The sequence below is a fragment of the Leucopleurus acutus genome, assembly GCF_964270905.1.
Source record: "Leucopleurus acutus genome assembly, chromosome: 7".
Classification (NCBI taxonomy): domain Eukaryota; kingdom Metazoa; phylum Chordata; class Mammalia; order Artiodactyla; family Delphinidae; genus Leucopleurus; species Leucopleurus acutus.
The window spans coordinates 74,873,808-74,889,374 of record NC_139150.1 but is presented as its reverse complement, the minus strand read 5'-3'; the positions used below and the strand labels follow the sequence as shown (position 1 = coordinate 74,889,374).

The window sequence follows — 15,567 nt, the reverse complement described above, 5'->3', positions numbered from 1 at the left end:
AACCAGGAAGGACAAAAGTTAATCATTGGAGACAACTTCAGACCTTTACCATCCTGGAGACTGCACCAGAAGAATCTACATAAAAACTTTACTAATTAATTAGCCTTTAACTACTGCTAGTTTCCAATATAGTCGGCTTCCCATAATTTGCTGTCTCTAAAGATTTAAAAGTTCTTTTCTTTTATCGCTTGTGTAAAAACTTATTGTTCCTTTGTTAAGATGCCATATAAGCCCAAGCTCTCGTCACCTCTTTGAGTTATTCATCTCTGAATTTCTCCCTTGTATATATGACATACACGTTAAAACACCTGTTTTTCTCTTGTTACTGTCTTTTGCTACAGAGCCCCAGCAGAAAACTTTTCTGCTAGAAGAGTAGAAAGAAAAAAAGATATTTCCTCTCCTACAACCTCTAACTGTCCAACTATTCCGTATGTTGTCTCACAAAGAAGCTACTGACATTTCTCCCTTAGTGTTTTCAGACGTTAAGGACCCAGCATTTGCCATTTGTATAGAGATGTGACAGTTTGAGAGAAAATTTTAAATCTTTAACACGTAAAATAAAACTTTTTTTAAAGTACCAAAAACCCGGCTTAGTATTCACAGAATTCAAGGAAAGTGACTTGTTTCCAACTTGACCCCAAGCTCTCTCGTTTTAATTTAAAAAAGTTTAGATTAAAAAAAAAAATCTCGGGGAACTACTCAGAGAAGGTTTGGGGAAATCGGCGGCGTAAACCTGCCCCCACTCTACACGCGACGCAAATTCACTCAGCCACAGAACGGCCCTCAGCACAGCGGACTAAGATTTAAAATATCCGGATTGGCGCGCCTACGACTCACGCCCCGCTAGCGCGTGGCATTGTGGGATTTGTAGTCCGGCCCACATCCGGCATCACAATAAAAAGCTCAGCCGGGGCTCGGTGAGGACGCGGGCTCGGGAAAGTCAGGGATTCGGGCGCCCACTCTGAGGGGCTGGACGGTGGTATCTCTTTCTCCGTTGGCGGTCCAGCGCGCATGAGGGAATCGAGCCTCAGTTCCTCAACGGCCTCAGCAGTCGGGACGCACACACTCTGCGTCATGGCGGGCTAAGGCCGATGATGAATTCCGGTGCGCACGTCAGGGTTGCTGTGTCACTCGGCTCGCTGGGCGCGCCCCTTCCCGGCCGCCCTTCCGCACCGGCCTTCGGGCTCTTCCGGTCCCGACGCCTCTCACCTTCAAGGCCCTCTCCTGCTGCACGCCCGGCATCTCAGACGGACTGATCTTGCGCGGTGCTCGGGCACCGGGCGCCGGACTTCCTAGGGCCATGGCGGGTGGCGCCGCCAGGTACCGGCTGAGCTGCTCGCTCCCGGGCCACGAGTTGGACGTGCGGGGCCTGGTATGCTGCCTCTATCCACCGGGGGCTTTTGTGTCCGTGTCCCGAGACCGCACCACCCGCCTCTGGGTCCCAGACAGGTGAGCGCTGCGAGTCCCGCTGTTACCCGGCTGTGCTGCAAGCTTCCTTCTCTGGGAAGAGAGTGACCCTTCCCTGCCCTATCCTGCCCTTTTCCTCTTTTCCCGGCCTTTCCGACGGTCCACGCTCCCTCCCAGTTCTTAGAGCACTGGCAGTCTGGGCACGCGGTGTAAGAAACTAGTGAGGTTTACGTGGAAAGAGCACCGGGTTGGGGGAACAGAGACCTACTTTCTTGTCCTAACTTGACCACTAAACGACTGAGTGACCTTGGACGAACTTCTTATTTTTTGTGGCTTCAGTTTGTGGACGATGATTTCCTGTGTTTCTTTTCGATTTGAAAAACTTTTGACGCCAGGTGCACCCTCCTTAATGAGGCCGTGTGAAAGCATCTGGCATGTGTAATTTAAGGAAGTCCACTTCTTTCCCTGGAATTTGTTCTGTAGTCTTCCCTCAAATTTGAGAATTAAGGTTCTCAAAAATTGCATTGCAAAAAGTTGTCTTGGCCCCTCTCCACGTTGTCCAGCTCAGACTTTCTTAGTCTGGGGTATGTGATGGACTTGGGCGGAGGGGATGAAACCTCTCAAATGTCTTCTGGATGTGGCGGAGTGTGTTTTCTTGATGTGGCGGAGTGTGTTTTCTTGCGGAGAGAAAGCCCATTGCCTTTAAAAGATTTTCAGAGAGATTAATCAAAAAAATATTAGGAAACAGAAGGTTAAGCTCCAGTCCAAATCAAGTTCAAGGGTTTAGCCCTGATTTAGTTGTTGTAACAGGAAATTTAAGACCTGGAAGACAGATTTCAGTTCAGATAGGGAAAAATTGAGGTAAGTTACTTCAGGTAGTAACTCTCCCATCACAGGTTTCACTCATTGAAACCATACGTTTTCCTCCATAAATTCAGATGACAACTGTTTATTGAGTGGCTGCTATTTGTTTGTGATCCGGAAGAAGAAGAAAAGGACAGACAAGTTTCCTGTGTTTATAGATCCTGCCTACAGTCTGGGAGGGAAGATGGATGAAAAAACAACCAAGTAAATAATTACGCATTGGCATGTGTACTATGAAGAAAACAAATATAGATATAACATACAGAATTGAGTGGAGGGTGATGTTAAAGAAAGAAGCCTCTCTGAGGAAGATGTTTTTGGTATTTGTTTTTTTTTTCTTAAATGATACTGAGTTTGAGCTGGTCTAGGGAGTGAGGAACCAGAAGGGTTGAATTGGAAGAGCACTGTAGACCGTAGGAGGAGCAAACACAGTGGCCCTGGATTGAGAAGGAGGAAATTCCCAGTGTGCAGGAGGGAATGAACTGTGAGGTGAGGGCAGGTCTTAGAGGCTGGCGGGAGGCAGATCATGCCCTGGGAAGAGGGCTGAGGAAAGAAGTTAGTGGGTGGAAGCCTTCAGAGTTTCAAGCAGAGGACAACATTATTTGATTTACCTGTGGAGAAGTTTCTGCTAGCTTCAGGTGGAGAATGAATAGCAAAGGGATAAATGTGGAAGGAGACCTGTTTAGAGGCTTTTGCAGTAGTGCAGCCAAAATACGACAGACTAAACTAGGGATATTGTAGAGGAAACTCCTATATTGAATTAGATAAGGTCTTCTCTAATGCTTAAGATTCTGTGATATTCCAAACCACTTGGTAACATTGATACATAACTTCTGTGTATTTGAGTACAAATTACTGATTAAGCTTGTACATTTAAAATTTTGTTCAGTAGAAGCACATGCCCAGTAGGATATGAACATTGCAGTAAAGAGTAGCTAAAGGATGCTTGTTGTAATAGTTGAATTCTGTTGAACAGCTAAATCCTCAAACTTTTACAGTGGAGGACTGTGGTAGGTTGACGGGAGCTTAAATCACTGGATCACAGGAACTTGACAAACTTTGAGCTGCAATGACCCTCTCTTTGAAAACTGTTTTTTTTTTCACTTAGTTCATGTTGTCTTTCGGTTTTGTTTTTTAGAATTCATGTGGTATTCAATTAACACTGATTGAGAGCCTGCATTGTACCAGGCACAGGACTCCATAGTGAGGGATTGGTGAGATAAGGTTGTTTTCCTCTCATTTCCAAGTGCTGTGGTAGAGCATCTCATAGTCACTCTTAGGCATCCTAACAAGTGTCTCAGCCATACCTTTAGTGTGATAAAAGTGTCCTCGAGGCTGACATCCTGACAATTTCTATTTATTTCATGGTATATTAATAAAATCAATGAAGTGCAGTGAAATGTTTGGAGCCAAGTAGTAAACATTTTTATTTTCTCATGTACATTGTTGATAGGGCTCTGAATTGGGGTGGATAATGTAGGGGTGGACTGGTAATGATGGGGGATTTAATTTAGTTTCAAGGAGGCAAAATAGTTCTATTCTAGGGTGGACTAAACCAGATATTTCATCTTTCACAAGAGCCCACTGAAAACCCAGAAAGCCTCCGGGTCTTCTGAAGGCACTTCAGAATGGAGATGCCATTTTTTGGTTGTAGATTGAACTGAACCAGTCAATATGCCTTTGTTGCAGACTGCTTCAAGCCTCTAGAAGCCCACCTCAGAGTAAACTGGATTTCCCAAGTCTGTCACCAACGATTGCTTTGCCTTTTGAAAACTACCCATATTTGAAAGACGCCAACTTCAGATTCAGCATCATGTGTTAAATTTTCCCTGACCATGCCAAGGCTGGAGTGACTTCTCCCTCATGTAAACACTCAGCACCTTGGGTCCTTAGTCAAGTAGTTATACAGAGTTTAAGAAATTAGAGCCATTCCCTTCCTACCCTCCGACCCACTATTCCCTTTTCTTGGAGGCAAAATTTTCATGTCTTTTAATGGCTTATTTTTGAATTTTGCTTCTGTATCTGTATATAAAGTGCTATACTACTATTTCTTTTCATTTAAAATTTCTTTTAGTTTTCTGTTTTAGCATTTTCTGTTAATTCTTATTATGGAATATGAAAATTTAGCTCTCATTTCTACCCTCTACCAACCCCCATCACTTATGCATCCTTTCTATGTCCTGATCCTTATAACATAGTTTAATTTAATGTAGACTAAATCAGTGTTTTGTGACTGTACAGAGTCTATCTACACCTGAGCTGTGGAATAAACTATGATAACTTTTCCTCAACAATTTTATGATCTCCCTATAGCTAATAATTGTCTTATTTTTGGTTTTCATTTGTTTAATTTTCTATGTATTTATCATTAATTCAACTTCATATTGTTTGCTAGTTGTCTAACTCTCCTCTCAAGACCTCTAGACACATTGAATATGTAACAGTTTCATTTTCCTGATGATGAAAACTTTCTGACCTGGTCTGTCTGCCTCTGGTGCACAGCTGATCCTGGGATCTCCCTTCACTGTCTTCTCAAGAATCCCTTTTTGGACCTCTTGTCTTAGATTTCTGTTATCAGTATCCTTTAACTTTCTTGGTTTTCTTCCTTGATACCTTATTGGAGCACATCCTCCAGGAGCTTCCTGAAATACAGTGCAGTGATAATAAATGTATTAAGACCTTGCAATTGGAACATGATTTTAGCCTGCCTAGCTACTTGAATAATAATTTAAATGTTTGTAGCATTGTAGTTTCCAAATTTTCTTCAGAATTTTGAAGCCATTGCTCCACTGTATTCACTGTGTTACAGTTGAGAAGTCTGAAGCCATTCTTATTCTTGACCTGTTACTTTTACTCTCTGGGAGGTGGTCTATATTCATTCATTTTTCACGTTCATTAAGTGTGGTCCCTTTTAATGTCCATAAGTCATGTCCGTAAGTTCTGGGACATTTTCTTAAATTCTTTGGTTTTGTTTTATTTTCTCTGTCCTCTTTTCTGGAACTTTTTATTCATATATTGAATTTGTTTCTAAATTGCTTTTTAATTTCTCTCTATAAATTTCTTTCTTTCTCTCTCTACTATACTTCCTCAGAAGTTGCCTTAACTTTTTGTGAAATTATGTTTTTGTTTCATGGTTGCAATATCTTATACCTAAGGATGGCAATGCTGATTTTTTTAAAGTTATCTTCTCCTTAGTGGTCTGTTTCCTCCAAATTGGTTATTTACCCTCCCTGTTTGTTTTGGTCACTATTTTACCCCAAATGTCTGGCAATTCTTATTCTGTGCTTTCCATTAAGGGTGGAGAACTAAAAAACTTGAAAGATCTGTGTATCCGTGGAGCTTCATGGCTATGAGCTTCACTGTAGGGTTATCTGGCTGGACTGTTTCATAGGGCTGATCTCCTGCCCAGAGGATTGCCTGGCTTCTAGATTTTGTCTTTGGTGGTCTTGGCCTCTATGGTGAATGTACATGTTTCTCAAACCCCAAGGATCAACTGTGCCTTGTGTCTACCCCCAGCCAAAGACTTTCACCTTTTCTAAAGAAAAAACTTCAGACTTTTGCTGGGTACAAGAGGGGCAGTTGTCTGGCTGGGGTGTCTTGTCTTTTTTTTTTTTTTTTTTTGATGCTTAAAGCATTTTTTCACTGATTCAAGAAGTACTTAATGATTACCATGTACAACATTGTGCTACAAACTTGGGCAGAACCGGCTCTGGATTCTGCCATTAAGAGCTTCACAGATCATTACAGTAGATACACACAAGCATCCATCTGTACTGGGGAGTGCTAAGGGACACATTTAGGTAGATTTAGTGGTTTATATACTATAGATTTTTAAACATGTCCTATCTTTTACATTTCTTTGGGCTTATTGATGAAATGGTTTCTAGGGCTTCCCTGGTGGCGCAGTGGTTAAGAATCCGCCTGCCAATGCAGGGAACATGGGTTCGAGCCCTGGTCCGGGAAGATCCCACATGCCGCAGAGCAACTAAGTGCGTGTGCCACAACTACTGAGCCTGCACTCTAGAGCCTGCGAGCCGCAACTACTGAAGCCCGCACTCCTAGAGCCCGTGCTCTGCAACGAGAAGCCATCGCAATGAGAAGACTGCACACCGCCACAAAGAGTAGCCCCCACTCGCCGCAACTAGAGAAAGCCCGTGCCCAGCAACAAAGACCCAACTCAACCAAAAATAAAAATACAAATAAAAAAAAAGTTTCTAAAACGACACTTAAAAAAAAACAACACCAAAATAAAGTAAACAAGTTAAAACTAGCTACTACCAAATACCTTCCTTTGAAGATTTTTTGATATGATTCTGTGTCCGATTCCAAAGACTTTCAACTAGTCTTCCTAATTCTAGTTTTTTGTTCCCATTTCCTAGAGATACATAGTGCTGCTAATTCTTGAGCCTTCTGCAGATTCGTTGGTAAATTGGGCCTCTTACTTTCCCTGATGCCTGCTTAGAACTCATTTTTTTCAAGTATCCTAAGGCCTTTACTACTTTTCTGTCAGCTTTCAGTATTCAGTTATATTTCTGTTCTTTTTTTTCTTATTCTCTCTGGCCTTGTGGGTTTATGCCTTTCTTAAAATATACATAGATGGATAGATAGATATAAAATATACATTATACATATTGTTGTAGTGGTGTTTGGGAAAGGAGTAAATATAGATGAGCATGTGTGCAGTCTTTATCTGGGAATCTTCCCTTTTATGTACAGTTGTTTTATCTCCTTCAGCTAGATCACAAACTCCTTGATTTAGCTTGAATCAGGGATATAATTCTTTTATCCCCTTCTACAGCTAACTTACTGCCTTCCACATATAGTATGTCATAATCTGTTGTTTGACCTGTTATGTAAGGGAGTGGTGCTAAGTGAAGGATGTGTATAACAAATTGGTAATCATTCTAATTCCCAGGCAGTTATTAATATGCTGTGTCCCTAGAGCAGTCATTTGTATGTCCTGTATTAGTTCCTTTAGTTTGCATATTGAAAGTGATTGATAGTCTAGCTATTTAGATACACATGCTATACTAATGAGTACTAAGTTAACGTTTCAGAGTGTGCAAATGTCCTCAATGTGTTTACGGCTTATTGATAGTAGATTCCATTATCCTAATTGCATGAATGTTTCACTTCACCAGGGATTTCTTAAGGTAACAATCACTGATAAGTAGAAATGCAGATGGAGGAAAAAAAAAACCCACTTATGATATTTGTCTCCTTTCCTTTCCTTCCTTGTTCTTTCTGTTAATTAACATACTCTTAACAGTGAAACACTAATTAAACTTCTCCTAATCTGATTAAGCCTCTGTAGTAGCTAAGACAAATTAGGTCTTTAATATTTAATTTAAAACAATAGATTCTTAAAGTGGTATATAAAGTTCAACCTAGATACTAAAAGAAAATGAGTACTTTGACAACGTCTATCTTAGGCTAACTCAGAGGACAAATGTATATCTTATGAATTATCATGTCTTTCCAGTCCTAACAGGGGCTTTACAGAAATGCACTGTATGAGCGGCCACTCCAATTTTGTCTCTTGTGTATGCATCATACCTTCAAGTGACATGTACCCTCATGGACTAATCGCCACTGGAGGAAATGACCACAATATTTGCATTTTCTCACTGGAGAGTCCAGCACCACTTTATGTACTAAAAGGTCACAAAAATACTGGTGAGTATAATGCTTTGGTATTTTTCTGTTTGAATAAGTTTCATCCTTTTGAAGATAAAATTCTTATATCTGCTTTCCCTAGTTTGTTTTTTTTTTTTGCGGTACGCAGGCCTCTCACTGTTGTGGCCTCTCCTGTTGCGGAGCACAGGCTCCAGACGCGCAGGCTCAGCAGCCATGGCTCACGGGCCTAGCCGCTCCGTGGCATGTGGGATCCTCCCAGACCGGGGCACGAACCTGTGTCCCCTGCATCGGCAGGCGGACTCTTAACCACTGCGCCACCAGGGAAGCCCCCTAGTTTTTATTATTATTATTTTTTACCTATAGCTATGGCTTAATAGTGAAAACCTTTTGGATCATCATTGTTCTGCAAATTCTCTGTTACAGACTTAATGTCATCAGTAATGGTTGACATGATTATATATGTAAAAAGGAAAAGATTATGGTTTTATATACTTTGTAATTTTGGTTTTTTAGCTATCTTGTGCAAGAAATTCATTTACTCAGGAAAACTGAGAGCATTTCTTTATCTTTGGGCTGTTATGTCTGTATTTATGCAGCAAATTAAAGCCCCAGAAGGAATGTATTTAGGGTTCTGGTATCATTATTTGAGAGTATTTAATACTTTTGAACAGCATTTTCTGTGATTTGTATTTCTGATTCTTTTATATTCCTGGATTTGTGTTTGCTTAACAGCTCTTTGTTATAAAATGATATACTTAATCAGTGCAGTATGTATACTACTTTTTTTTTATGTATCTGGAATAGTTTGGGACATCTGTAAGCAAATAGTATGGCCCATAAGCACTCTAAACTTAATTTCTTTAAGGAGTTTGTAAAATGTTTTGTGTGTAGGTATGGGAAATCTTCAATACAGGGTGATACAGATTTTTTTAAACTTTTTGAAGGAAATCTTCAAATGTATACAAAAGTAGAGACATAGTATTTTATAAGTTATATATAAACAAACATAAAAGAGGATAGTGTAATGATCTTTTCTACTCATGTATTTACATAGCTTCAAGGATTATCAACACAAGGCCTATCTTGCTTCATCTTCTGCTTCTTCCAAAATATTATTTTAAAGGAAATTTCCAATATACTCTCTCATTTGTAAATACTTCAATATATAGCACTACAATAGGGTTTGGCAAACTTTCTGTAAAGGGCCAGGTAGTAAATATTTTAGGCCATGCAGGCCATACAGTCACTTTCACAACTGCTCAGCTCTGCCATTGTGTGCAAAAGCAGCCACTGACAATAAATGAGTGAACATGTCTGTGTTTCAATAAACCATTATTTATGGACACTGAAATTTGAATGTCATAATTTTCACATGTCAGGAAGTACCTTTTTTTTTTCTCTCAACCACTTGAAAATATAAAAACCATTCTTAGTTTGTGCACTGTACAGAAACAGATGGCCTACAGGCCACAGTTTGCTGACCCCTCAAAAATATAAGGATTCTCTTTTTTTTTTAACTAATTAATTAATTAATGTTTGGCTGCGTTGGGTCTTCATTGCTGTGTGCGGGCTGTTTCTAGTTGCGGCGAGCGGGAGCTACTCTTCGTTGGGGTGTGCGGGCTTCTCATTGTGGTGGCTTCTCTTGTTGCAGACAACAGGCTCTAGGCGCATGGGCTTCAGTAGTTGTGGCACGTGGGCTCAGTAGTTGTGGCTCGCGCGCTGTAGAATGCAGGCTCCGTAGTTGTTGCGCACAGGCTTAATTGCTCCACGGCATGTGGGATCTTCACAGACCAGGGCTCGAACCCATGTTCCCTCCACTGGCAGGCGGATTCTTAACCACTGCGCCACCAGGGAAGTCCCTCTCTCTTTTTTAAAAACAATATCATTATCACACCTAAAACAAAACAAAACCTAATTTCTCGTTACCAAATATCCAGTGAATGTTCAAATTTACCCAGTTGTCTCAAATGTTTCTTTTTACAGTTTGTTTGAATTGTGACCCAAAGGTCCACTTGTCTTTCCATCTATTGGTTTCTTTCTTTTTTTAAATCCCCTCTCTATTTGAAACCAGCTTATTTTACCTGTAGAATTTCCTGTAATCTGAACTCCGCTGGTTAAAGCCTCATTTCTCTAGCCTCATGTTCCTCAGTCCCGTAGTCTTGTAAGCTATTAGATCTAGAAGCTTGATCAGATTCAGATTCAAGTTTTGAGCAAGAATTTTATACTTTCTGTTGTAGCACAACAGGAGGCATGTAATATTTCTTTTCATGATGTTAAGATTCATCCATTCTTTTTTTTTTGCGGTACGCGGGCCCCTCACTGTTGTGGCCTCTCCCGTTGCGGAGCACAGGCACCGGATGCGCAGGCTCAGTGGCCATGGCTCACGGGCCCAGTCGCTCCGCGGCATGTGGGATCTTCCCGGACTGGGGCACGAACCCGTGTCCCCTGCATCGGCAGGCGGACTCTCAACCACTGCGCCACCAGGGAAGCCCAGATTCATCCATTCTTTATAAAATTCCCTTCAGCCTTTGAAAATAAGTCTTTAACATCTACTGATGATCATTGCATAGATCCAGTATTTCATTAAAATTTGCAAATTATACTCTAATTCTACCATTATTTTTGGATTTAATAGCTAGCATTTTTCTGTAAAGAACTTTCCACATCAACTCTTTGGTTACCGTGTGAGACACACAGAGAAGACAGGATAAGCACTTTTCTTGCCCCTTCTCTCACCTCTTTTACTGGGTTTCAAAATGAGTTGATTCCCTAACATCTTTTTTTTTTCCTTTTTTGATTCTCAAATTGTCCCATATTTGATTGGAAACCTCTTTTAAAAATTGGCTCCTGTGGCCTCTTGATAAGACCTTCAGAAGTCTTCCTTGCTTTTGGTAGTACAAAATGTTCTAGACCTGAAATCAGCCATTTTGCCAAGAAGCCTTATGTTTTTCTTTTAGTGGGAGATAGTATTTAGAAACCTCAATTTGAGTTGTAGTGGTGCTCACCAGGATTTTTTTTTAACTTAATTTTGTTTTGTAATTATATAAAACATACATAGTTGCAAAGAAAAAACTATTCAACATGGTGCATTCAGAGAAATCTGGATTCTGTCTGTATTGCCTTCTCCCGCCATCCTTATAAGTAACTAATTGTTTATTAACTTTGTTCTTTCTGAAAAAAAAATTAGCAAATATGTATGTATATTTATGTTGCCCCTTTCTTAGATAGAAGGTATCTTACTGCAGTTTTCTGCCCTGGCTACTTTTGCTTGATAATACAGTTCTAGGGATTACTTCATTGCAGTATATAGAAATCATCATTCATTTTTACTATGGCATTGTATTTCATTGTGTAGCTGTACTATAGCTACTTTAACCTATTTAGCCAGTCCCCTATTGATGGATATCTAAGTTTCCAAATTTTTGCTAGTGCAAGTGTCTTTGTGCATATGTCATTTTGTTCTTTTGTGAGTGTAACTTAGGTATGATATCTAGTTCTGGATCAAGGGGTAAATGCATATTTAATTTTGTTATTGCCAAATCTCCACATTAGGTGTTAAAACTTTTTTTGCATTTCCAGCAGCAGTATATACGTCCGTATTTCCCTTATCAACAAAGTATGTTGTCAGACTTTCAGATTGTTGCCAAAATAAGTGAAAAATGATATTTTAGTATGGGCCAATTTTCATCTCTCATTATGGAGGGGTCATTTTTTCATATACAGAAGGGCTGTTGGCATTTTTTTTCCTGAGAACTATATTCTTGTCCATATAATGTGGGGTTATTGGCCATTTTAAAAGTCCTTTATAAGTTAGAGTTTTTAATCCTTTGATACAAGTTACAAATAATTTTTCATTTCATTATCTTTTTTTAACTTTATATATATTTTTGTTTTTCTTTTTGTAATGCAAGTTTATGTAATCATATTTATCTTGATTTTTTTTTTTTTTTTTTTTTTTTTGCGGTACGCAGGCCTCCAGCTGTTGTGGCCTCTCCCGTGGTGGAGCACAGGCTCCGGACACGCAGGCTCAGCGGCCATGGCTCACGGGCCCAGCCGCTCCATGGCATGTGGGACCTTCCCAGACCGGGGCACGAACCCGTGTCCCCTGCATCGGCAGGCGGACTCTCAACCAGTGCGCCACCAGGGAAGCCCTATCTTGATTTTTTTTTAATGTGTTTCTCATAGAAACCTGTGCAGTAAAAATACTGCTTCACATTTTAGAGTATTTTTTCTGCCTGGTTTGTTTCTACTTTATCATAAGGTCATCTTTCGTTATTTTGTTAAGTTACTTGATGGTTTGAGGCCAAATGTCATTTCTTCCTTCCTTCCTCCCTCCCTCCCTCCCTCCCTTCCTCCCTTCTTTCCTTTCTTTCTTTCTTTCTTTTTTAAATTTAAAACATACCACATTAGTGAGTAGGAAATAAAGAAATTAATGATTGACATCTTTATGTCATGTCATTTTTCTGTTAGCTTTCTAGCCCAAATTTTATTTTCTAAATGGTAGAGTGGTACTGTTTTTTAGTCAGTGTATATATATAACACTTTCCAGTTACATTACAAGTTGCGGTTTTAGGTAATGGAGGAGGAAAGTGCCATCCCACGCTTCGGGGCAAGTGCCAGGGCCCATAAAGAGAGCTACCACAGTTTGCCTCTGGTCACTAGTTATTCAGCTTGCTCTCTCTTCTGCAGGCAAAATATACCCACTTCTCTCTCAATGTCAGACAAGCCCAAAGTCCCATCCAGTTGCAGCATCAAGTTCAAAATTAAGAATTTCTGGATGATACATAGTATTCTGAATATCAGGGAAATGATGCTCAGGTGTTTCTACATCAGGTCCAGACATAGTTCCTCTTAAATTTGGAGATCCGTGGACCAAAAAACACAAGTTATCTGTCACCCATTCACTCAGTATACAACTGTGGAATATTGAGGGTAGTCAGAGGAAGCACTCCCATTCAGAAAAGGGAGCAATGCGAGACAGCAGTTTCTAATCTGTAGTCATCTGAAATTCAGATGGGTGGCTGTTTCAAGGACCCCCTACTCTGATAGTGATAGATAGGTTTTTGTGATCAGTTCCCTCTGGTCTCCAAAAGGGGTTTCCCAATCCATTGTTCTTCATGGCTCTCCTTTAACCCTCTGGGATTCTTTTCTGTTATTCTCCTTGGTCACATTGACCCTCCTTGGGGACTACCAACTTTTTCAATTTGCTTTCTGCTTGTGGGAGCTAGGTGCACAAGGGTCGTGTTAAGTCTTGAACAGTCACGGACATTTTTAGTTATTGGCAACATAACTCTCTGAAAAACTTATGTTTTTTACCTGTTTGATTTCCAGTCAGATCTCTTTGTCAGTAGTCATACCTCAGCTGTAGTCTAGATTTGCTGTATTACTCCCCATCTCTCCTTCTTTCTTTCCCTGTGTGCCTCTTCAGATTTAGCTACTGAAACCTTGTGCCTTTCAGACGTTAGTTGGAAAGCTGAACCTTTAGGTTCTTTTCCCTGAGCTCTTTTCCGAGGTGAAAGCATTTATTTTCAGGGCAACAACCTTAATTTTCTTTGCTTTGAAAATGCTTTAAATCCATTTGGAAGTTTTGGCACTGTGCAGGATGGATGGCCATGTTTTTGATTTGTTCCTGTTGCATGGCTGGGTTTCAGTTGTCCTTTGCTGCTGAAAGGACTTCTCGGGTTTACATTTTTCATTTGGGCTTGAGAAGCAGTTGGCTCTTCCAACTCTGCAAATCCCTAAGTTTGGACTCTTCGTTTCTGGCTGGGAACCAGCCAGTTCTTGATCTCATTCCATTCTTTTAGTACCTAGCCAAATGTGGCCAATAGTAAGCGACACCCATCACTGAAGTCCTGTTTTCCAACCTCTTTCTTTAGACTACAAGTTTGTCATGTCCTGAGTTATTGCTGGTAACAGCTTTATCAAATGTTCCTTACTACATGATAAGGAGCACCAGCCTTCTATTCTGTGGTAATAGTCTCCTCATTACCTGCTTGTTAAACCGCCGCCATATATTTCAGCTTTTTGCTTCAGCAGTGCCTCACTTTTGCTACTAATTTTGAATCGGTCAGGTAGGCTAGGTGACGTTGTGGTAACAGACAACTCCAGAATCACAGTGGCTTAATGCAATAAGTTTGCTTTGCTTCTTATAGATCCAGTGCAGCAGGGGGCTCTACTCCTTGTGGGATCCGGATGACAGAAGCTTCACTGCAGCATGTGCTTTCACAGAGATTGGAGTAGTGGGGAGGGAGCATGGCTTCATTGTGCACCTATCCTTAAAGCTTCCACCTGAAAGTAACATTATTTCTGCTCATTTTTCAATGCCAGAACAAGTCATGTAGCATACCTAAAGCCAAAGGAACTGGGGAGTTCAGTCTTACCATTTGCTTAGAAGGTGAAGAGCAGAAAATATTTGATGAATATAACTAATGGCTACCACACACGTTAAAATATTTATATGTTCCATGTATTTCCTGGAAACTTCTCTTGTAACCTTCTAGCCTTTTGTTGGATTGGTACTACCTGGGCTAATGTCATCCTGGATTTCCCTATTTCCTAGATCCCGTGTTTTGTCATTCTTAACTTACTCTTTCATTTTAGTGTATTACAGCTGTTGCAGCTTCCTAAGAAAGCTGTGACATGGGGGTTAAATATATTGTATTTGCATATTGGAAAATAGCTTTATTCTAGTCTTACTGAATATTTGATTTTTTGGCTAGACGTAGAATCCTGTGTTAAAACCATTTAACCTCAGAATTTTGAAGGCATTGCTCCATTGTCTTTAATGTATAACGTTATTTAGAAGTTTGTCCCGTAGAAAAGATGGGGAATCAAAATAGCATCACTTTTCTGGTCCCCTCCCAAACTTTTGGAGTCTTCTCTATTTCTAATGTTATAAAATTTCACAATGCATGTCTATCTCTGTTTCTCAAAGTGCCTTTCATTGGGCACTTTTGTGGGTTCATTCAACCTAGATATCATGACCTTCATTTTTAGGAATCTTTCTTGTACTATTTCTGTGTTCTTTGCCTCATCTTTCTCCTCCCCCTCCACAATTATCTCTTTCTGGAATCCCTGTTAGATGTTGGACATTTTGAAATTACTTTCTAACTTTCTTAATTATCCTTTCCTATTTTTCATATATTTGCCTTTTGGGTCTAATTCTCAGGAGACTTTTCTCCCCCTAGTTTTTTAAATTAATTTTTCAGTTTGGTTCTTCTATTTTTAGCATTTAGTTTTCTTGTTCTCTCATTAGTTCTTTTTTTATATAATATCTGTTTGCAAATAATACTGTATTGAAGATTTTTCTTCTGCTTCCTGAAATTGGATTTGTTTCTTATGGGTCCCCCAGACCCCTTCCCCCTTATTTTTCTGTTTCTTTGTTTTGGTTTTTCTCTTTCATGTAGGTGGAGCTTGATGATTGGTGGGCTTCGTTAGAGGGTGATCTGATGGTCTGACTTTTTAGATGGAAACCCTCTCGAATGTCTGCATCTGGAGTTCTTTAACATTATTCAGTCCTCTAGAAAAGAGTCCTCCTGCCTCTTACTTAGGTGGAGTGGGATGTATGCCTGGCTGCGGATACTGTGGGAGCAGGGAGACTGTAGGTACCACATTTCAGGATGGAGACTTTCTACTTATTCCCCTTGTGTTTCTTAGGGT

General features: G+C 40.2%; 1 protein-coding gene across 1 annotated transcript in view; it reads left to right on the top strand.

The window, feature by feature from the left end:
- Window positions 1–1,210: 1,210 nt before the first annotated feature.
- Window positions 1,211–15,567, top strand: part of PLAA (phospholipase A2 activating protein) — a 38,482-nt gene continuing 24,125 nt past the window's right edge. Inside the window, exons 1-2 of the mRNA XM_082843549.1 lie at window positions 1,211–1,449; window positions 7,754–7,947. Of these exons, the coding sequence (XP_082699675.1) occupies window positions 1,301–1,449; window positions 7,754–7,947 (343 nt within the window). The 5' untranslated portion in view covers window positions 1,211–1,300. The remainder of the gene's footprint in view (window positions 1,450–7,753; window positions 7,948–15,567) is intronic.